The following is a 22,351-nucleotide window of genomic DNA, read 5'->3' as shown; positions in this document are numbered from 1 at the left end:
TGGCATTGACTGTTACCTGCTCATTTTGGAGCAGATTTTTCATTGTGGGTGCCTACCTAAAGGTGAAAATAAGTATGCGTTGTTATTTACAAGAATATCTACATGCTTAATTCAAGGTCATTTTGAATAGTGGCATTTATCTGAGTGGAGGGAATCCTTGCACGTGCTGGAAAAGTACCACTGTGACGGAATGCACTGTAATATGAAAGAGGCTTTGTTTTCCTTACTGTCGTGTACTAGAGGTGCCTCATCTATGTAAAGTGTTGTGTAACATCGATTTCTGTTTATACTTTGAAACAGCTCCAGTTTAATAAGAATGTTCCAGCATTTCCGGAAAACTTATCACTCAGATTCTCTAACCCCCATCCAATTATAATAGAAAAACTGCAGTCATTTAACGATCAGAGAAATCTAGCTGGAAGCGATGACCCCAGCATAAGAAGCTCTGGCATGTTTTCAGTGATATCTGAAGAGAGACTAAAATTGGCCATTCATCTAGCCAAAAGGGACATAAAACGAAGGCATCTTGAAGAGCAAGTGAAACAAGTGTTTGGAGGTGCTGTCAATAAATCGTTGTTGGCCCAGAGGTCGCAAGAGCAGAAGAGCAAAGTGTCTGAAAGTCTAGGAGAGAAAAGTGAGCTCGAGTCTCAAACTCAGCTGAAACATCACCAGAAACTTGTCCAGCCTTCCAAAATGAAGACTGCCATGTCTGGAACAAAAGTGTATCTCTACTCACCAAATGAGAAAATGTTAATACCAGCTGTTTTGGGCTCTTCACTCACCCATAATGCAAGGTCAGACCCCAAGACAAACGTTAAAATAAAGGACAATAATAACATTCTTGAAATTCAACGGCTGCAAAAAGAACTACGAAGTTGCATCCAGAAAATTGAAGACCTAACTAAAAAAGGTGTAAGACTGAGCAATTATTATATGTAAATGCATGAGAGTTTGTTGATTTGTTCTTTCTTGTTTCTTGTTTGTTGATTTCTACTTGTTTATTTGTTTGTTTTTTACCTGGATTAAAATCTGGATTTTTGAGAATAGAAAAACAAGTGGGATAGTTAGCCAGGATGGGTAATAACAAGGTTTGATATCTTTGAGTATTTGTAGGGAGTTTCAGTTCAGCCTGCAATGACAGTAGATCAGTGGCAGGCTATTTAATAGCCTAATATTGCTGTGTTAACTGGAGCTTCTGACTGCAAAATGCAGTACCATGATTTACCTCATTCTTAATTGTAATGAGTCAACAGTTCATGTCATTTTGCATATCTGACTCATCTGATATATAGGTGTGCAGTGTAATGATTAATGTCCTTTCTGACACTGTGGTGGTCTAAATACCAAAACACCACAGAGCTGCTTATGCTTATCGCCTCCTCTAGCAGAACTGAGGAGAGAACAGGAAGATCAAAAGCAAGAAAACGTATGAGTTGGGAATTAGGTAGCTTAGTAAATGAAGGGAAGATAGAAAAACAGAACAGATGATGCAATGGCAGTTGTGCTGTCTCCCACAGGTAGTCCAATGCCCAACGAATTTCTGGGTAATGGCTACATTTCTCTTCACCCAAAGCTCTTGCTGAGCATGGTAATATATAGCATGGAATATCCCTTTGTTTGGTTTGGTTTAGCTGTGACCCCTTACAACTTCTTGCACACCTCCTGCCTACTCACTTGGGGGACTGAGTTGGAAAAAGAGAACCTTGGAACTGTGCACCTGCTCTACAGCAACAGACACAATGTGGATGTGTTATCAGCACTGTTTTAAGTCAGAAATCCAAAACAGCTCTATACATGTTATAGTGAAAAATGTAAAGCCATTCCAGCCAGACCTGGAACATTGCATTGGTCCCTTCATAATAACTACCTGGAGGTTTAAATTTATTTCTGAGAGTGTTTTACTTGCAGGTTTGTCATGAGGCTAAGGAGTCATGAGTTATTTTGTAAACTGTATCTGAAAAGGTGTATTGTGTAAGAGTAGTTGCATGCTAAGCAGGTACATAATGTAGAGTTAAAGTAACTAGCTTTCATTACTGCTCCAGGATGCTCTGCATGAAAGATTCTTGTTGCTAAATTACGTTTGTTCATTTGGCTTAAACAAGATATTCACATGTTAAAATAAGACTTATATTAAATCTTATATTAAGTACATAAAGTATATATGTATATATAAATATATATAAAATCTTATATATTCGGTTATAAAACTTATTATTTCATGCTTCTCAGAGCGAGGTAAAAAAAGCTTAGATGCTGATGAAGAGCAACAACTTTGCACTCAAAGGCAGAAACAAGATGCACGGTCAGCTCAGATGCTGTATGTACTCCAGCAACAGGTACAACTAGCATTTCAAGTTGGGATGTTAACTGTGATAAATTTGACAGATGTGAACTGAAACAAGAGAGATTAATGGGAATGTGTCTGAATTTCCATGACGTTCCAGTTTGGGTCTGAGTGGTGTGTCCAGTTTTGCTTGTGACTGGTTTTAGAGGTGCGAGCATCACTCTTGGGAAAAAATCACTCAGATGTTACAGTGAAAACTTACTGTTCGTTTATAAACATGGAACTAATTCTAATTGATTTTCCCTACTCCCCCTCTTGATGAACAGGTAAAAGAAATTCAGGATGATTTGGAAAAACTGAGTCCTCATAAAATCAAACATACTAAAAAGGTAAGATTAAATTATTGCATAGAAATATATCTCACTTGGTCTCATGCTGCCTTTATTCCTTCCATCTTTTTCTAAGTTCTTATCTGCCTACGGTACACAGGTGTGGAAAAGACTGGTGGCCCTCTGCTTTTATGTGCTTTCTCATTCCTACTTCATTCCACTTGCTTTTTTTTTTTTTTTTTTTGACTTTTATTTATATAAAAATGTCACTCAGTCGTAGCTATTTTTACTAATTTTCATGTTAGTCCGTTATCTTTCAGAAAGATAATGCTGTGATAATTGTTACTGTTTGGCCAGTATTGCCTCATTATTCTCTTGTGCTTTTCCATCCATCACTTGCTCTTTTTCAACAAGAAAACAGGCTCTGGTGGATGGAGAATATCCTACAGTTGTGTTTTTGTACGTTGGGATCAACCCCATGACTTTATAAGTATAAAGCAGTAAAGTAGAAACACCAGGAGTTATAACACCATGCTGTTTGAGCTGAAGCTAACGTTGTATTTGATATGTGTTGTGCAGTACCTTTAGAAGACTTCTTAAATGAATGTTTCATTTTCCCTGAAAAGCAGCCTAATCTCCATCCAAATTATTCCAAATTCCAGATACATGAAATGTTGGTAACAATTCTGTGAATAATGTCAATTGTATCAATATTCACAGAAACTGTAGGTACTAAAGTATATATTTTTTGTTTTTCCAGTCCCAAGCAGTATCCAGATTGGCAGCAGCACACAGAGGAGCTATACGAGCCTTGCAGGCATTTGCCAATCAGTTTACTGACCAAACAGGGCAATGGATTCCTACCCACTACAAGGAGCTGGGCAGTCTCATTCGACAGCTGTCACTCTGTTCTGCCAAACTAGAACTAGATTCTTCAGCTTCTGATGTTATAATAGATATTTTGATGCAAGTTGAGGTAGGAATAAATATTTTGTTTTTGCAGAATATCTAACTTTTTTTTTTGTTGTTCTGCTGTGCATCTTTTACTCATCAGGACATCCGTCTTTCTGCCTCACATACAATAGTGGGTGCAGAAATGTGTAGATGGTAGCTACAATTTAAAGCTCTCTGCCCTTCAAATGTTAGTAATGGCTGATGCTTTATAACATCTGTTGATCTAACAAAAAAGTTCTGATTCACATTTCCTGCTGTAGTTTCTAATTACAGGGTTGTTTTGTTTTATTTTGTTTTTTTAAAGTAATAATCTATGTAACCTGAACTATTCTACAATCAGTATTTAATTATTTCAAATAAAAATAGCTGATCCAATGGCTGCAAGATATTTTATTTACCTTCAAATATTGTTCTAATTGTAAGAGCTATGTTTTTAATATTCTGAACTACTTCTAATTCTAGTTTCCTCAGAATAGGAAAGGATGTAGAATTAACATTGTACTTCTCAATGGACAATGTGTTTGTCTGTCTTATCTTAGTCACCTGGGCTTTTTTTTTTGTCTCAGACTATGTATCAATTTATTTCTTAATGTGCTTTAAGTAGATAATTTGCTAGTCAATTGTAACTTAAAAAAAAAATCGGACCCCTTCTTATATGATTAAGTTAATCAAATAAAGATGCTTCTTCATGAGCAAGCTGTCAGGATTAGTCACAACAAACAAACAAACAAACAAAAACAAAACAACAAAAAAACAAGCAAACAAACAAAAAACCCAACAAAGCCACATTAAAAAGTTCCAGTTACTCAGAATCTTTTGCATTTGTTTTTCTTCATTATGTCTTGTTTACTGAGAAAGTAATTAAAATTATAAATATCTGATATAGGATCTGATTTCATTGTTGGAAATGAAACAAACTCCCAAAAAAATGAAGAATTGTCTTTCAAAATCTCATGGCAAATCTCCAGTGAACACTGTGACATTTCCATCCAGAAAGCAGCCAATATCTCCAGAACGAGAAAATAAGCCTCTCCTCTTAAAGGAACAACATGGACGTGGACATAGAAAATCTCCAGCTGCCAGAGGTCTCTTGATTGGTTTGTATTTTATTACTAAATTTTTAGTTAACTTACACTCTGCAGTTCAGTTTTTCAGTGTGTTACATGTTGCTGGGCAGAAGTGTATAACAGCCCACATGCAGTCATCAGATTCATGTAGCTTTGCTATACTTTTAGTGTTGTTTTTTTTCCCTAGCAGTTACCATTAGGTGATTTATAGGTTTATATAGGTTTATATAGTTTATGTGCCTCTTTATATTATCATTAATCATCGTGTTTTTATTTTGTTTAGTTCTTTTGCAGCAGGCTGCCTTTTGATTGCTTTTCTGCAGTGCATGCCTAGATGACAATTTACAAGTTAATTTGAATGATTTACACAGAATTTATCAAATATTTGCATAGAAGATACTGTATGAATGTATTATTTTGAAATGCAAAGTCATTGTTAGTACGTCTCCAGCGAAGTTATTGTTGTTTGTACAACTGTTTGGAGTGAAAAGATGAACTGAAGCTTTGGCTCAGAATTTCCTTAGTTTGTGTAGTTTCTCTACTTTTGAAAGAGATTTTGAGAGATGTGGCTTTTGGTCATGACGATCCATTCACATTTCTTCTGCACACTAATCACAGTCTCAGTGTCTAAAGACACATTAACTGATAGTTAAACTGAAGTCTCTTTTATTCACTGCTAGATTGAGACGCAGCCTTTGGGAATTACTTCTCTTTATTCTTCATTTACCTTATGTATGAAATGGACTTTATTCTTTCCCAACGTGTTTTGAAATAGTTGATAATACAATATTTTGCCACCTTATTAAATCTATTATAGCTTACTACATGACTGCATATGTGTCCATGTTTTTGTGTATGTACATACATTTATTGTAAATGGAAAATGTGTATGTTTTCTTGTATGTGTATGTGTACACATACATAATGCTAAATCTTCCCTTCTATTAATCACTGTAACAAACACAGTTACTTTAATACTTGGCAGGAAATATGAGGTTTTTTTGTTGTTAGATTTGCTTATAATTTTGATAGTTTTGTATTATATTAGAGCTTTAAATGTTGTGGTTGGGTATACCTAGCACAACTGAAAGTTGGATATAGACATTAAGGTGATTCTTGCCCCCTTGAACTTGCAGCTGAAGATTTCTTTACTATTTTTGATACAGATAAACATCGACATGTTGCAAAAAATTTGGCAGTTCAGAAGATGAACAATCACATTCCTGATAAATTCCAGGAAGCAAATGATCTACCCACTCCAGAAAGAAATGTTGTTTTACAGGGAAGTCCAGATGCACTGGTGAGATCTAGAGCTGTAAAAAAAGATCCCATCCTTCAAAGTGGCTCTTTAAAGAAGAAAGACATATTCTTACCTGCAAAATCACGGGTATGCAAGTTTTAAAAGAATTTATGCTTTCTTCATCTTGTCCTTTAGGATTTGTCATTAGTGTAAGGCACTTTCAGACCTTGTACTTCCTCATAAACATAGATTTTTTTCATTTGGGTTTAGAAGTATAGGGAAATAATGTTATTGCCTACATTATTTCTGATGGTTATATTTTATCAGTTGTTTTTTGAAAGTAGTGCTGTTGCTTATCAGAAATGCACTGTATAACTAGAAACAACGAATAACAGGATGAATAAGGAGAACTGTTTGCTCAAAACTGGTTTCATTTTTGAAATTAATGTGACTAGATTTCACAGAATCACAGAATCGTAGGGGTTAGGAGGGACCCCCAGAGATCAAGTCCAACCCCCATTAGGAATTAAGGCTGAAATGTCTTACTGGTCATCTTTTGTCATGTAAAATGCCTTTAGCAGTATTGTGCTAATGTTAATGTTAGTAGGTGACATTTTTTCTGCTTGAAGTATTTCAGTTCCAGACCTTTGCTCCATGTGCACTTCCATGTCAGACACCATTTTATCAGACTGTCCCTCTGCTTCTGTCTGTGACATAAAGTAAAATGTGACAGAACACTGATGGGAAGGTTCAACCTCTACTGCCATCCTACCAAAATCCACCTCTGATGTTGTGGGCCAACATAATAAATTAGTGGTGGGGTGGATTGTGCAGTTTTGATGGCCAAATAAAGTGTTACCTTAGAAATGCTTGCAAAAATTATAATCACAGAATTTAAGCACATCTTGTTACAGCACAGTTGTACTTGCCTTTAAATGAGTTGTAAATATTCCATGTCAGCTGTGCAATAAAGTAAAAAGACATGACTACCAAACAAATTCTAAAGCAGAATACAAAATACTTTAAAAATTAAGCAGCAGAGATGCATGTTTTTAATGTAATTTTGTTAATTTTAAGGGAATGCCTAAATCTCTAAAACCAAGGCAGGTGCAGCCTCCAGGAAATCATGCCCGATTTCGAGAGACAACTATAGCTTTTCAGTTAAAAGAGAACAAACGATTTGTTAAGGAGAACAGCATACCCTGGGTGCCTCCAAACCCTACGTCACCTCCCGCTTCACCTAAACGGTATGTTCATAGTCTACCGGATCCAATGTTCACCCCACTTTTCTGTGGAAGTAGTACTGTATCTTTACTAGTAATACCTAGCCTGGCTCTCAGACTACAGTGGCAAGTGCCATAGTACAGCTCACAACTGGATATTTGTTTGTTGTTTTTTTTTTTCTTTTCTCAGAATGAAGTGGCCTCATTCACACACATGGGGAAAAACATTGCCTTATGTTTTTCCTGTGTTATATCTGAATATCATCTGGAAGTCACAGACCAGAACTGCACTAGGCAAAGCATTGACAGTGTACATATAATGCAGAATGGACTTCACTTGCCATGCTGTTGCTCTAATTAAATTTTTAAATTTATTTAACTAACAAAATTAGGCAATTTTGACTGTCAGTCCTGCCATAATGGTTTTTGAAACCTATCAGCTAATTTCAGTTTTAAAATGACAGAGGTGAAAGTAACAACAGTATGTTTCTTCAAGTGCCATGAAATTACTCATCTAAATGAAGAATTTCTCAGCCTTCTCTGGAGGAAGTAATTCAGTCATATTAATCACAGAATCATAGATTATCCTAAGCTGGAAGGCACAAACCACGAGGACCATCACGTCCAGTGCCTGGCTCCACACAGGACCACTCAGACTCTAGGTTTGAGAGTTGTGTCCCAATGTTCATTGAGCTCTGGCAGCTCAAGGCTGTGCCCGCTGCTGTAGGGTGCCTGTTTCGTGCCCACCAACCTCTGCTACAGAACTGTTTCCTGACCCCCCACCTGACCTCCCACTAATGCAGCTCCATGCTGGTCTCTCAGACCCTGTCGGTGTTTCCAGAGAGCAGAACTCAGCACTGCCCTTCTGCTCCCTGTGAGGAGCTATAGGCCACCATCAGGCCTTCCCTCTTCTAGGTTAAACAAACCAAAGATCTTGGTTCATAGCCCTCTCATTGTTGCCCTTAAGTAGTGCTACATTTTCACACTGTGGCACCCAAAACTGCACACAGTGCTCCAGGTTTTGTCTGTGGAAAGCTTGCTATTTCATAGAAATTGCTTTGAACTATTAGAATTGCAGCAGTGAAGTAATTTGTATTCCTTCCTTTTCCTAAGATTTCATTCTTTCTCAAATTAACTTTGTTAATTAGTCCATCTCCATTTCTTAAGGTGCAGTTTGTTGGTATGCCCCTCATTCATATTTCCATCTAAATATTTTGTTTTCCAAATGTAATTAATGTACTATCTCAGCACTGTGATGAAAATGCAGATGTGATCTTCCTGGTTCCAGAAAGAGAAAATATGTAATTTTTTCTATGTCTGTAATATGGTCTAGGTCTGTTTATATAAAAAATATATTCAGCATTCTGGAGACTCAGGTTCCCCACATTTAGTTTGCTGCACTGTTTCTGGCAGTTTAACCAGTATCCTGCTGCTTGATCTGCAGTAGGCATTGCACAGTGATGAGGAGTTTGTCTATGTAGGCAGTGTTTGAAGATAGCCATGAAGTTGTCTTTTCACCAGTAGTGTAGGGATGATTGAAGATCGCTCATTTTCAGATGAATTTCCTGGCTTTTACAATATTGAAGCCAATTTAATTTTCTCTATAAATGTTTTCAAAATTTTTATAAATTAATATTCAAAATCTGATTATTTAATTCTCCAGTTATAACATGTGTTTTGTAATTCTCTTTATGTAATTATCCTACATTTGAAGACTAGCATGGCGTGAAGCAGAAGCGTCAAGAAGAATGAAAGTTCTGACTGACGTTAATAGAGGAGAAATGAAAAAAGTACAAAAGTTAAGGTAATTACTTGCTCAAAACAGCTAATAAGTGGTACCAGAACTTGATATAGTCTTCCTACTATCCCCACCAGCAATAGGAAAAGCTACTCAACTTTCTACTTCCCAAAAAAGTGGACTTATGTGGGTTTTTGTTGTTTTGTTTTTTTTTTACTGTTGTTATGCCGGATTTTAAAGTTGTCATTTGTTCTTATTTGTGTGTGTGTCTAGGTTGCAAAGTGCTTCTCCAACTCAGTATGCAGACAAAGTTGACAAAGCAGCATGTGAGCATGTAGAACTTCTGTTGGATAGGGCACAGGTAAGTGCAGTCAGGCTCATGGCAGTATTTGAAGGGTACATTTGTAAAGGGTCAATATAATGTTTGTTTTCAGTGTTGTGCAAGTAAGTTTTTTTGGAGAAACATGTCAAGTGATTCACGTGGTCAGTACATTCTGGGACATTTGACAAGTGTATTTCCATTTCAGTATGTAGGCCTTAAATTATCGTAACCAAAAGTGGCAAAGCTGCATTCATTTTGTTTTATTTTTTTTTAATATCTTTTCTTAGTATATTGTTAAGTAGTGAACAGTTGTAACTGTTCTACACTCATAATGACTGGACTTGATGAGATTATTTTAATAATTAATATAATACCATGTTTAATGACTAAGTATATTCTCATTACTAGTAATTATGATTGATAATACAGAAGATTCATTATTCTAAGTAGATTTATGGTTTTTTAGCAGATCAATATTTCCTCGGAAACAAACTGTCATTTGAAGGATCCTTCAATATTAAGCCAGCTTTCAACTCATGCAGCTGAGAAGGTATGTTCTATCTATGTGTCATAGAGAAAAGCTGAGTTTTTATCTTTCCCATGTGGCAGAGCTCATCTAGAAAAGTAGTGACTATTCCTTGATCTTAACACTTTCCATCACCTTACACCTTACAATACCTTATAGCTCTCTACAGCCTACCTGAAAGGAGGCTGTGGCAAAATGGAAGTCATCCTCTTCTTTGGGGTAACTAGCGCTGGGACAAGAGGAAATGACCACAAGTTATGCCGGAGGAGGGTTAGATTAGTTATCAGGAAAAAAATATTCTCCAAAAGAGTGGTCAGGCCCTGGAACAGGCTGCCCAGGGAGGTGATGGAGTTACTGTCCCCACATGTTCAAGAAATGTTTAGATCTTGTATTAAGGGACGTAGTTTCTTGGGAAATACTGGTGGTAGGTGGGTGGTTGAGCTGGATGATCTTGGAGGACTTTTCCAACCTTGGTGATTCTATGAATAGAGATACCATAGCATGGCTAGTGATAGGGCAAGGGAAAACAGCTTTAAACTAAAAGAGAGGAGTTTAAGTTAGATGTTAAAAAGAAATGGAATTGCCCAAAGCCAGGCTGGAAGGGGGGTGTATGCAGTCTGATTGGAGGGGTTGCACCAATCTGCCCATGGCAGAGTTGGAATAAGATAATATTTAATGTTCCTACCAACGCGAGCAGTTTTATGATTCTAGCTGGTAAAACTGGACACAACTGGAACCTACAGCTGTCACAGAATCACGGGATTATAGGGGTTGGGAGGTACCTCCAGAGATCATCAAGTCCAACGCCCCAAAGCTTTGGCCTGGGTTTACTCACTTTGTATTCTTTTATATTTACTTAGTAACTTTGGCAACTGCTGTGGGACTTCTCCTGTATGTTCTGTTAAATCCATGTTTGTAACATGAAGGCCTTCACTTCTTATTCTTGAATCCTGGATGATTTCTGAACCTGTGTTTAGGAACTTAGAAAATTAGTTGTGTAGAGTTCTTCATCCACGTTCACTGATTTTTATTGATAAGAATATACCAAGCTGTTTTTATTGATTTGGCTTACTATGTGAATAGAAGAAAAACAAAATTATTTGGGTTTTCACTGAAAAGTTGTAATGACATTTGGCTTCTTACCAGCAGATGCTGTAAGAAATATTGTGATTTATAAGCATCGTTTTTTTCTCTTTTTTTTTCTTTTCTTTCTTCTCTCCCCCCCCCACCCCCCCACATTGGCTGTGTATATTTTGCTTTTTTTCTCAGGTTGCAGCAAATGCAGATATTCTGAGTGAAAAAGTATTGGATGATCTTTTGGAAGATACTGCTCAGGAGCTCTGCAACATGGAGCAGCATAAGAGACTTCAGGATGAGAATCTGCTTGTGGCTGGCAGTCCTACTCTGGAGACAATGTTGCAAAGAATGGAAGAAATTGAAGTAAGTTTTTAATCTATTCGTTGATGATTATCTGTGATTTCATCTTCCCCTTTACTCCTTTTCAGTACTATATTAACCACGCAAAATAATCCTGCTTTGAAAAGCAGAATCACGCCCTCCTTTCCTATCAAGTGGTATCTATTACAGCTGAACTGTTAAGCATGTATTAATTGATTATTTTTTATATTTAAAAACAGAGATGTCAGGAAACTGTATGCAGGAGATTCACCCAGATTGTGTACAGTGATTCAGAACTCAGGGCCCAAGATGATAAAATTGGTAAGTGATTTCTTCAGTGCATCTTCCTGGCATCTCTGTCTTTGAGTTCAAAGAACTGAAGTCAAAGTGATTACACGTGATCATATATCACTGTTGCAATGCAAAAGTGTGAATGCTTCTGCATAAGGTTTACCAAATCCCAAACAAAGTTTGCAGAGGCAAGTTAACATTCACCAGTTTGTTAGAGATACTCTCATTACCAACAGCTGGCTGGCTGGCAAGACGTCTGTGCCTGCCATATGTATGACAGTGAAGCAACATGAATCAGTCTAATCAAGGTTATTTGCAGAAAATGAGGATACTCAGTTGCAGCTGCAGAGCTGTTTCTCACAAGTCTCTTCTAGGTGCAGAACTTAGAGGCAGTTTATTTGTGTTCCCAAGGAAATGTTGTTTTTTTTTGTTTTTTTTTTTTTTGTTCAGCCCATGATTCGTGTTTTTTCCACAAATCTCATCAGACACATTTTTGATTATAGGTGCTCCATTGAGAGGAGTGTTTCTGAAAAAAAAACTTGTTTAGCTTGGGGAAGGGAAGGCTCCAGAGGGAGTCCTTGTGGCCTTCCAGTATTTGAAGGGAGTGTATAAACAGGAGGGGCAACATATGTTTACAAGGGTAGACAGTGATAGGACAAGGGGGAATGGTTTTAAACTGAGATAGGGGAGATCTAGGTTAGATATTAGGAGGAAGTTTTTCACTCAGAGTGTGGTGACACACTGGAACAGGTTGCCCAAGGAGGCTGGTCTGGTGGCTGGCGACCCTGCACATAGCAGGGGGTTTGAAACTGGATGTTTGAAACTGGGGTTTGAAACTATGGGCCTTTTCAACCCAGGTCATTCTGTGATTCTACAAAATACAGTCCTAAAAGAAGAAGGATCTGTTCTGAGAACAGGGTATTATTTTTTATTTGCCTTTGCTGAGTCTACATTTGCATGCATAGCACTGCTAGTGTAGCTTAGTTGAAGGATAGGAATCTTCAGTACATGCTTTAATACAGTCATCACATGTTAAGTTTTAATGTCACCCTTTTAAAGGCATTTGTCATTCCTTCACTTAGATATTTTCTTTTCTAATAAATTGTGGGTAGTGATTTTAGTGCAGGGAGATTAAATACTGTAGTCTGTAATTGGAGTACATACACTTCAGCTCAATTTCGAGCTGTTTGAATCTATTCCAGAAGAAAGACAATTTATTTTCTGAGCCTGAAATCTCCTGAAGCCTCTTCACCTTGTTTTGTTTTGTTTTGGTTTTTTTGGTGGGCTCTGCATGACTGGGAATTTCTAAGTCCAGATCTTAGAGTGTTTAGTGAATTGTTCTTTATCTTTCTGTTTGATTGAATACAACAGTGAAGCTACTTCAGTTTACCAAGTTGAAGATCTGGTCACATACTAACTTTAATAGAAATGTGTTGTTTCACATGAGGTACAAAATCTAACAGTAAGATAGGTAAAGACTTACCCCAAGTCTTGTTACATTTTTCTATATCTTGGATTTACTGCCATGCTCTAATATACTACGTTAATTTTTGAGCGATATTTTTCTACCTATTCTAGAGAGGTATTCATTGATAAAACAAACTACATTTGTACTGAAGGAAGAACATCTAAAATGCTTAGCTTCACTACACTGAGCTCTTGGATATCCTTTCTTGAATTTACATTATTAGGGATTTGTCAGCTTTAGTACTAATCTTTTTTTACCTGAAGAATATGCCTATAAAAGAAGCAGAAGTTTTTGTGAAGTCCTAACTGCATTAACTGTAGGGTTTTTTTCTTCCAAAGAAGCAAATATTAATGTTATCTTTTTTTCTTCTAGATCAACAAATGGCATTAATAGCTCAAACACCTACATCTCCTCATTCAATTCAGATAACCAAATTAACTAGACAGAAAGAGCCAGAAACTGACATTTTAATTGAAAAAGTTTTTGATAACAAGTAAGTAGAAGACATTGATTGTAGACAAAGCTGTTGTGCATTTTTGTAGTGCACATTCATTATAGTGTTTGTTTTATAGAGGGAATTATGCTTACTGTTTGAAACCATTTTCTGATCTTTCAAAAAAAATATACTTGATAATCTAGGTCTGATTTAATGACTCTTTTATATTTCCAGTGGCACTGATGAAAACAAAGAAGCTCAGGAAAAACTGCTGACTGGAAATGATATTCCGAAGCCCTTGACTCAGAATTCTGTGCAGAAAGAGTCCTATATTTCATTCTCAGTTACAAAGCATATGCTCCAGAGTATCCTGGATTACAACAGCAAATATGAGCATCACCTAAAGCTTCTTTTCCATGAAACAGTAGGCAGTTTCAATCCATGGCAGATTGCTGAAAGGTATATGAACTACCTGTAGTTAATTGGGAAAGTCTCAGATGTTTGTTTTTTTTTTCTGTCCTTAATTCTTACCACAAGGGGGCATTGTAAATCTTCTTATATAAAATAAGTGTTAAAAAACGTTTAGACGAAACACTCCCCTGCTCTGCTAAAAAGGTCTTGGATATGCTAGCTTTCTTATATTTTAGAATATTTGCAAAACTCTGAAGATAAACTTTACAGAGGTCAATAAACAATTTTGTTTTTATGTTTAAGTAATTTTCCCTTCTGTTATGTCCACTGTTGTTATCTGGAGGCCACTCATCTCATTTTTCCTTAAATCTCTCTATAAGGCCTCATTCAGTAGCAACTAAAATCAGTAAAATGCTTCCTATTTACTTCAGTGTCCTTAGAATGAGTGCCACAGTATAATAATTATTGCTCCTAAAGCAGAATTAATATATAAGTGTTTGAAAAATGTAGCAACAGTGATCTCTTAACATCTTTAAGCCTGCAAAATTTATATTTTGCAATGAACTAGACAAAGGATAGAATTCCTCAGAGCACAAGGGCTCTCCATCTACAGGTGTAGCAAGTCAGGAAAGGAAGGGAGGAAACTGACATTGCTGAACTGGGTTCTGCTAGCCAAACTGAAGAGTAAGAAGAAAATGCACAGGCAGTGGAAGTGGGGACAGGTATTGTAAGAAGAATATAAGGAAGCTGCTAGGCTGTGTAGGAATGGTGTTAGGAAAGCCGAGGTTCAGCTTGAAGTAAACTTGGCAAGGATGCCAAGACAAACAAGAAAGGTTTCTAGTTCTAGCTGGGGTACTGAAACCAGAAAAGGAAAGTCCAGGAGGCTGTACTTCTCCTAGTGTTACACAGGCAAGCTGGTGACAACAGGCAAGGAAAAGGCTGAGGTACTTAGCCTTTTTGCCTCGGTCTTCCCTGATAACTGCTCACCACACAGCCTTCAAATGTCTGGTTTGGTAGGAGGGGACTGGAAAAGCAATGTCCTGCAAGTGTAACTGTAAGTGAAGATCAAGTTTGTGACCATCTGAGGAAGCTGAACATCCAGAAGTCTATGGGTCCCAATGTGATACATCCCAGAGTCCTAAGAGAATTAGCTGATGTAGTAGCCAGGGCATTCAGTGATATTTGAAAAATTGTAGCAATCAGGTGAAGTCCCTGGTGACTGGAAAAAAAGGCAACATCACACCCATTTTTAAAAAGTGTAAAAAGGATGACACTGGGAACTACTAGCCTATTAGTCTCTCTTTTGTGCCAGGAAAGATCATGGAGCAGATCCTCATGGAAGCTATGTGCAGCAGAAATGCAAAGTCACAGCCTGAAACAGTAACTGACCATCTGGTGAGAAGGCAGGGCCAACCCAGGGAAGCTCATGTGCAAGCAATGCACCTGAGTGACTGGATCCTGGCTCCACCCCTTCCCAGGCCTCATTTAAGGGCTGGCAGTGGAGGTGAGGGTATCTCTTGCTGGAGATTCCTGTTCATTGCAGGGAAACTAGACTAGATGACCTTTAAAGGTCCTTTCTGACTAAGGATTTTATGATTCCAATTTAAATTTTAATTTGTAACTTTTAAGATTACAACATTTGATATCACTAGTATGAATTAGCGAAGCTCAAAATCTGACCACAGCCTTTTCCTGTTATTTTTTCCCCTTCTACCTTAGTCTTGCAGAGGAACTAACAGACCAAGCCCTGTTTGATGTGGCAGCAGAGCTGCAGAATGTTTGTGAGGATTATGCTGAAGCTGTGTTCACATCGGAGTTCTTGCAGCCAGCACAGTAAGTGCTTTCAAATCTAACCCATTACCAAGGCAATCAACCTCAGTCTAATAGTTTGATAAATCTAATTTTTCCTATTTTTGTTTGTTTGTTCTTTTTGTCTGAGATTTTGCTCCCTTAAATGAGTTAAATCCAACGAGAATTCAGGTCAGGTTTTTATAGAACCACGATCAGGACATTTTTCTTTGACCAGTGTTTTGGTAGAATGATGTGAACTACTGCAGGTAAAATTTATATGTTTTAGTAGGTATACGTGTCTGTTTGCTTTCCTGTGATAACTTTATCCATTTTTGAGTGTAAACTACTGATGAGAATAAAATACTGGGAAGGGGACACTGGATTTAAGCTATGTTATACACTAAGCTGCACTATGCCTCAATTTTCTTTCAACTGGGAGTATCTCAACTACCTCACAAAGGACTTACGGGTTTTAGTTTATTTCTGTCAAGAAAATGCATTGAATTTGTCTGATAGTTGTGTTGGAAGAGCAAGTCATTACTGATAATAATCTAAAATCCTGATGGAAAAGTCAAGAACAAAAACCGTTGGATTTGCTCTTTAGAGCTTTATGTGTTGTATAATAAAGGCACTGTCTGACCACCATGAGGAACAGATGGATTAGTTCTGTTAGAATGTGAAGGATTCCCATGGCACAGTGCTAAGTAGAGGTAAACTCTTACACTGGCTGTAGACAGAAATTGCGCTCCTACAGTGAACTTCTGAATGAAGTAGCTCTCCTGTTTGTTTTAGAATGTCACTAGTACATTATGCACAAATTAATCCATTCAAGAGAAGCATGTAATGGAGACTTTCTTCTTCTTCTTTTTTTTTTTTTCTTTAAATTAGCTTAAAATATTATATAAACTTTAAATCACTTCATTATCCAGCCCTACGTTCTTTAATCTTAGCAATCCTATTAAAATCAAGAGCAACAAAATAAACAAAAACTGTCATTTCTGCGCTGTAGTTAATAAGTTAGTCTCTACTAGTTTGGGTTATGCCTGGAATGAGTAATGAGTAACATTTATGGTACTATTTTGGGGAGGTATGAGCTCAGCCCTCGAGGTAATCCAAAAAACAGCATAACAGGTTGTATCCTTTGACAAGATTCTTTTCTATAGCAGTGTTGCTCTCATCAGAATAAGTTTAATCTCCTAAGGCTATTTTTATTTCCTCTTATTTTAACATATTTTATTAAAATAATTGTTTTTATCAAGGACTTTTCCTGTTTTGTTTGTCTTGAATTTTTCACCAGATGTAACAATGTAAATATTACTGATGTGTGACTTTGATGAGTGATTTCTTAAATTCTAAACACCACCTTTTTATTTATGTAGTTGTATGATAAGTCTACTTTAAAATAAAAAATAGTAGGCATAGTGTCTGTATCTGCATGTACGCTCATGAAAGTATTGCCAAAGTATTCTGTTTTTTAATAAACCATGTGTCTTTCATAGAACTCAGTGTATTTTTAATTTAAGATAACTTCCTCCTGAAACCGTTTGGAACAATCAGCACCCAACTTGGCAGCTTTACAAGAGTCAGACTACCCTATTTCTTCAGTGTAACGTGGTTTTCTGACAAAGTAAATGTTTTCCCTGCTGTGAGTGGTGTTCTCTGAACAATAATGCCAAAGTGAATTTTTATTCTGAATGAGATTTTGTGGTGTTCACATGCTTTCTTTTAAGAGAAAATCTGTGGAGAGTGAAGGCTTTAGGTAGAAGCCCTGCTTCATGCTCTTCAGTCCTTCCTACAGAACCAAACTGATGGATTTTGTACCGTCCATTTTCAGATGCAAACTAGATAATTCAGAATGTTTCTACCTTGAAAATTTCACAATTGTAAAGTTTTGAGTTGAAGTGACTGCATGTCATTTTCTTAAGGGACAAATCAGAATCAAGCTTGATGAATATTACATGTATGCATAACTTTTGTTAAGATATGTTCATGGAGCTGAACCATATAGTGCAACCATAATAATGCCACAAGAGTTAACTGTGCATCTAATTATATGTGTTAACTGATCATGCACTTATAGCACTGTCATGCATCTGAATCCACAGCTTCTTTATAGCTGAGTACTGGGAGACTACAATAAACAGTTTCAGATTTGGAACGTATTTTAGTTTTATTGATAGGGAAGAACAAATTTTATTGGAACCTGAGCTGTTTTTTATTGCTGAAGATCCTTAGGAACAGCTTAGATATCCAAAATATAATATCCCACCTGATACCGTGAAGGATCCCCTTCCATGGATCTACAAGATTTTAACAGGCCTGGGTTTTTTTTATTCTTTACATGTAATTTTCTTCAGTGTCAGGGCTGTGAAAGAGATAAAACAAAAACAGGATGAAATAATTCAGTGGTAGTATAGATGTATGGATGGCTCCATTAAATGCCAGTTGCTGCAGGCAAGCTGAGGTTTATGGAGCAGTTCAGAGTGACATAGAAGTGCATCAGAGCAGTTTGGTGCACAGGCAGTTACCAAACCTCGGAGCTCCACAGTGTTGGTGTAGAAACTTCCCAACTGGTGCTGTGGACACCCTTGTTCTCTTGGCTTGTCCTCCCTCCTGCTGCTCCCTGATAGGTATAATACCTAGTAGGTATTATAAGGAGCAATGAAGAAAGTGGATGATTCTGAAAACCCTCTGTGAGGACCACAAAGGCAGAATTGCTCATCTGAATTCTGTGAGCAGTTCTTGCAACTCCCAAAAGCACACAATCTGCTCTGTAAATATTTAACTGTAGAAATTAGATCAGCATGCTTCTGGGAGTGAGATGGTTTTGGCAACAGCGTTTGCTTCACCAGTGTTTTGGAGAACTGATTTATTTTATTTTTCTATCAATGCTGGACCTAATTCTGCTGTCATTAATGTCACTATAAGAACGTAACTTGAACTCCTTCCCTCTGGTTTGCCTTATCACTGTGTTACTCCTAGAGGTTAACTTTCTGTTGTTTCTCTTTTGACCGGTTTTCTCATTTTTTTCTTATTTTTGGGGACACTTTGAGATCTGATTCACCAGCAACAGGAGAAGGGGTTCTGTTCGTAACATATGTGTTAGCCAACTGCCAGACAGTTTGCTTTGCTATATTTTCTCAAGGTGTGTCCTTGAAGAATGAAGTTTCAAGTACATGTTTCATCAGAAGACCCCACGTTACCTCTTGCAGCATGCTTGAAGTGTGAGGTTGAACTTAGGTTTTAGAATGCTGGTCTGATCTGAGAGAATGAAGCAGGTTGAAGGACAGTGGTCCTAGCTGATCATTTGTCACCTGTTTCCTTGTGTTTCAGTTGTGTTAGTGTCAACCACCTCCCTGGGGAGCCTATTCAAGTGCCTAACTACCCTTTCTGTAAATCTTACAGAAACATGACATAGTTTTCTAGTAGAGGAAGGGAGCTGGGTGGGTTCAATGGATCCCTTCCAACTCAAGATATCCTATGACTGTGATTTTTGTGATTGGTCACAGCTGTGGGGATACTGGTGTTACTGGTCTCAGCCTGTAAGAGGTGAGCAGGGTAAAAATGCCTTGGTGACCACTGCAGCTTAGGGCTGTGTTGGGCTGTGTTCTTGATGTTTCTAATTGGCTTATAGGAGGCATTGCACAAACACGTCATCCATTTCTGCATCTGGGAAAACTACCTGTCTCAGTGGTAAGAGTCTACCTGCATGCCAGGGTGTGTACCAGCAGGAGGTTTGAGACTGGTCCCTGTTCTGAGCCTGGGTTTCTGGAGCAGGCCGGCTCCCTGGAGGATACTGCTGGTAGACTGCATGTGGGGAATAAATGGTCCACCAGACTGTAAGATTAGTATCAGAACTGGGGGAGGAAGTAACAGGAATAACGTAAGAAAATGTGTTGAGCCTGACTAGCTCCTAGTCATCAGCTGTAAACTGTTTAATATAGGGAGAAATGGACATAGATAATACAGATACGTATATATTTTTAATGGTAATATGTGTGTGCTGGGAACTGTAACTGTCGACCCTGAACAACTGTAAAGAAATGTGTGATATTGTCATGCTCTGGTGTCTGCTTAGAGCTAAAGTCTTACTTGGTTATAGATTGCAGTATACCCATAGTAGCAGAGAACTCAGAGGGAAAAACTACCAGAGTAACACCTTTGCTTTCTGCAGATGTTTTGCTGCTTCACTTGAACTGTTTGTTACCACAGCCATAAGAGTGTTCACAACTGACTGCTGACAACTCAAGTCCAGACTAGCTGTGCCACTCTCAGCTGTGTCACAAGAGCAGACCTAACTTCTCTCAGTGACACAGATGGCATGGCAGGATGGTCTCCATACTGCAGAGGAGGGTAGCTCCCCTTGTTTCCACTGAGTGTGAGTAGGATTCATGCAGGTGTGTCTTGACTAGACAATCACAAGCCTGAGGTGGGTATGTCTGTGCAAACAGCTGCTGAGCTGCAGAGCAGGAATGCTCTATAGATGTTTATAAAAATCCTGGCACCGTTGTCAGTCCTCTCCCCTCAGCATTTCAATTAGGAAACCGATGATTAAAAATAGCCTACTGTTTAAAGCGCTCAGAGAGCTGAGCTGTCTAATTACTCTGAGCTTTTTGTTTTTGTTTTGAATGTATAGTCTTTTTTTTTTTCCCTTTTGTTCCAAAATCACAAGTATTCAGTCCCTCATTTAGTAAAATAAGATAGATTTAGTATCAAGCTGATATTCATCAATGAATCTTCTTGCATTTGTCATAGTCCAAATGGACTAGCAATCAGGCAGGTAGGAGTGCTTCCTAGCAACACGTTAAGCCCCTGTAACAATGCTGTAGAAAAGAAAACCACTGCAACCAGAAAACACAAGCTGCCTTGATGAAAAGTAAAACTGAGAAACTAATAGAGCTTTCCATGTGGGAAGAATAGATGCCCAGTGCATATCTGCTGAAATGGAGGGACCCTGTCATTTTATTACTGTCATCCTCTTTTTTCTAATGAAAAAAATCAGGAAGGGCTTAAGAAAGCAAAGTAAATGTCAGTAATGTTGGGGACTGAAGTGTATGGGTTATTCTTTAAGATTAGATGCTGTGGAGACCAGATTCAGGGGCTGCACTGGGTAAGGGATCTAAAGCAAAAGTGCCGACCAAAAAGGTCTTTTTTTGAAGCCAGCAAAAGCTCTGAACTGGTGCCAAAGGGTTGGCAGCTTGTGGGCGAGATGCTGAGCCAGCAGGGGTGGAGCTGGCACTGCCTGTTTTTATCTCGTGAGCTGACCTTGATCCTTTTCTGGGAGGCTAAATGCAGCCCTCGGGAGCTATAGCTTCAGCCCACAGAACATGCTGGGTGAGAAAAGGGTGTTACTGTCCACTGACAAGAGGGAGGCAAGTCTGAGGGTGAGTGCAGCCCACGCTGCCCATACATTACTGCAGCAGCAGGTGTGGGAGGTGGGTCTTGTGGTGGGATGTGTGAGTGCTTTTGTCTTTGCTCAGGAGACCAGCTTTCCTACTGACAGACCCTGAGGCCACAGCTTCAAACACAGTCTCTACCTGTCACGGGGTTATCCCTGCATATCAGTAAAAAAGGAGGGGGTTTCCTGCACGACCCGGCTGGCCCCGGGCCACACTCTTCGGGAAAGGGGAAGGAGCAGAGAGCTAGCAAATAGCTTTAATATAGAGAAAATGCAATGGCAGCGATCTGAGGAGGAATGGGAATTGACTACATGTAACCAAATGAAGCACAACGAGACGAGTACCCAAAGTATGAGTCAAACCACAGCAGTGCTTTGCTCTGTGGCAAGCTGAGGCTGGAGACAGAGAGCGGCTGGGGTCTGTCCGGAGTCCCACCCCACTTCCTCTTTGCGCCAAGTCCTCTGGGGATGCTGCCCTTCCCCTCTGGAAAACCAGAATGCCCAAAATGGCGGTAACAGGAGCAGGAGATGAACTCTGTAACTGCTACTGATCTGCATAATGTTCTGATGTGGAATACCAACATCAAAAACCACAACATTCCACCCCTTATTCCACATCACCACATCATGCTTGACCTATATCTGTATAGGAACAAACAATAATTAACACGTGTTACATATGCACATATCTGAAGAAACAATAACTAACATGTGTTACATATACACACACCTATATACATATATATACATGGAATCACTGACTGCGCTCCCCAAGCATCAAATTCCCTTGTGGTACATGTTGCATGTCCCCATTTTTCTCTGTCACCCTCCAAGTGCCAAAGGTCCCTGTGCAAAAGCAGTTCCACAGGGAGGTTTGCCCTTTCTAGAAGCTGGAAGGACCCAAACCGCATTTACCAACACGCTCTTTACGTGTACTACAGGGACATTCTCTCCCTCTGCAGTATGTAGGGAGCTGGATCGTGTAGGACCATCTCAATTGACCGATCCTCTGGTGTTGACCAGCCAGGTGGCTTCTGCCAAATGCTTCTCCCAATGCCTAAATGTTCCATCACCCATTGCTTTCAGCATGGTTTTTAACAACTTGTTGTAGCATTCGATCTTACCAGAAGCTGGTGCATGGTAGGGGATAGGATATGGTAAACCCACTCAATGCCCTGATATCTGGCTCAACTATCCACAAGTGAATTTTCAAAATGAGTCCCATTATCTGACTCAATTCTTTCTGGGGTGCCGTGTCACTACAGGATTTGCTTCTCCAGACCCAGTATGGTGTTTCAGGTGGTAGTATGGGGTACAGCATATGTGTAAAGCCACCCAGTGGTTGCCTTCACCATGGTAAGCACGTAATGCTTACCATTGCAAGATCGTGGCAAGGTGATATCATCAACCTGCCACGCCTCCCCATATTTATACTTTTGCAAAAATTTGCCCTTCCCCCCAGAGAAGTTTCATCC

At 38.6% G+C, this 22,351-nt stretch overlaps 1 protein-coding gene across 9 annotated transcripts in view; it reads left to right on the top strand.

The window, feature by feature from the left end:
• KIAA0753 (KIAA0753 ortholog) overlaps positions 1-22,351 on the top strand; it is a 39,658-nt gene that overhangs the window by 1,501 nt on the left and 15,806 nt on the right. For 2 of the 9 annotated variants that reach the window (XM_085521838.1, XM_085521836.1), the window contains exons 3-17: positions 301-910; positions 2,230-2,336; positions 2,611-2,673; positions 3,374-3,589; positions 4,454-4,664; positions 5,801-6,021; positions 6,952-7,121; positions 8,812-8,901; positions 9,109-9,196; positions 9,624-9,707; positions 10,953-11,123; positions 11,321-11,402; positions 13,213-13,333; positions 13,511-13,735; positions 15,407-15,520. In XM_085521838.1, coding sequence (XP_085377964.1) covers positions 301-910; positions 2,230-2,336; positions 2,611-2,673; positions 3,374-3,589; positions 4,454-4,664; positions 5,801-6,021; positions 6,952-7,121; positions 8,812-8,901; positions 9,109-9,196; positions 9,624-9,707; positions 10,953-11,123; positions 11,321-11,402; positions 13,213-13,333; positions 13,511-13,735; positions 15,407-15,520 — 2,573 coding nt within the window. Of the gene's footprint in view, positions 1-300; positions 911-2,229; positions 2,337-2,610; positions 2,674-3,373; positions 3,590-4,453; positions 4,665-5,800; positions 6,022-6,951; positions 7,122-8,811; positions 8,902-9,108; positions 9,197-9,623; positions 9,708-10,952; positions 11,124-11,320; positions 11,403-13,212; positions 13,334-13,510; positions 13,736-15,406; positions 16,980-22,351 lie in introns of those variants that run through there. The other 7 variants (XM_085521841.1, XM_015881121.2, XM_085521840.1 and 4 more) reach the window with 7 other exon arrangements.

This window comes from Coturnix japonica, chromosome 22, assembly GCF_054131305.1.
Source record: "Coturnix japonica strain WE chromosome 22, WE-NBRP24, whole genome shotgun sequence".
Taxonomy (NCBI): domain Eukaryota; kingdom Metazoa; phylum Chordata; class Aves; order Galliformes; family Phasianidae; genus Coturnix; species Coturnix japonica.
The sequence above is the reverse complement of the archived record's forward strand: the minus strand, read 5'-3'. Positions and strand labels throughout refer to the sequence as shown.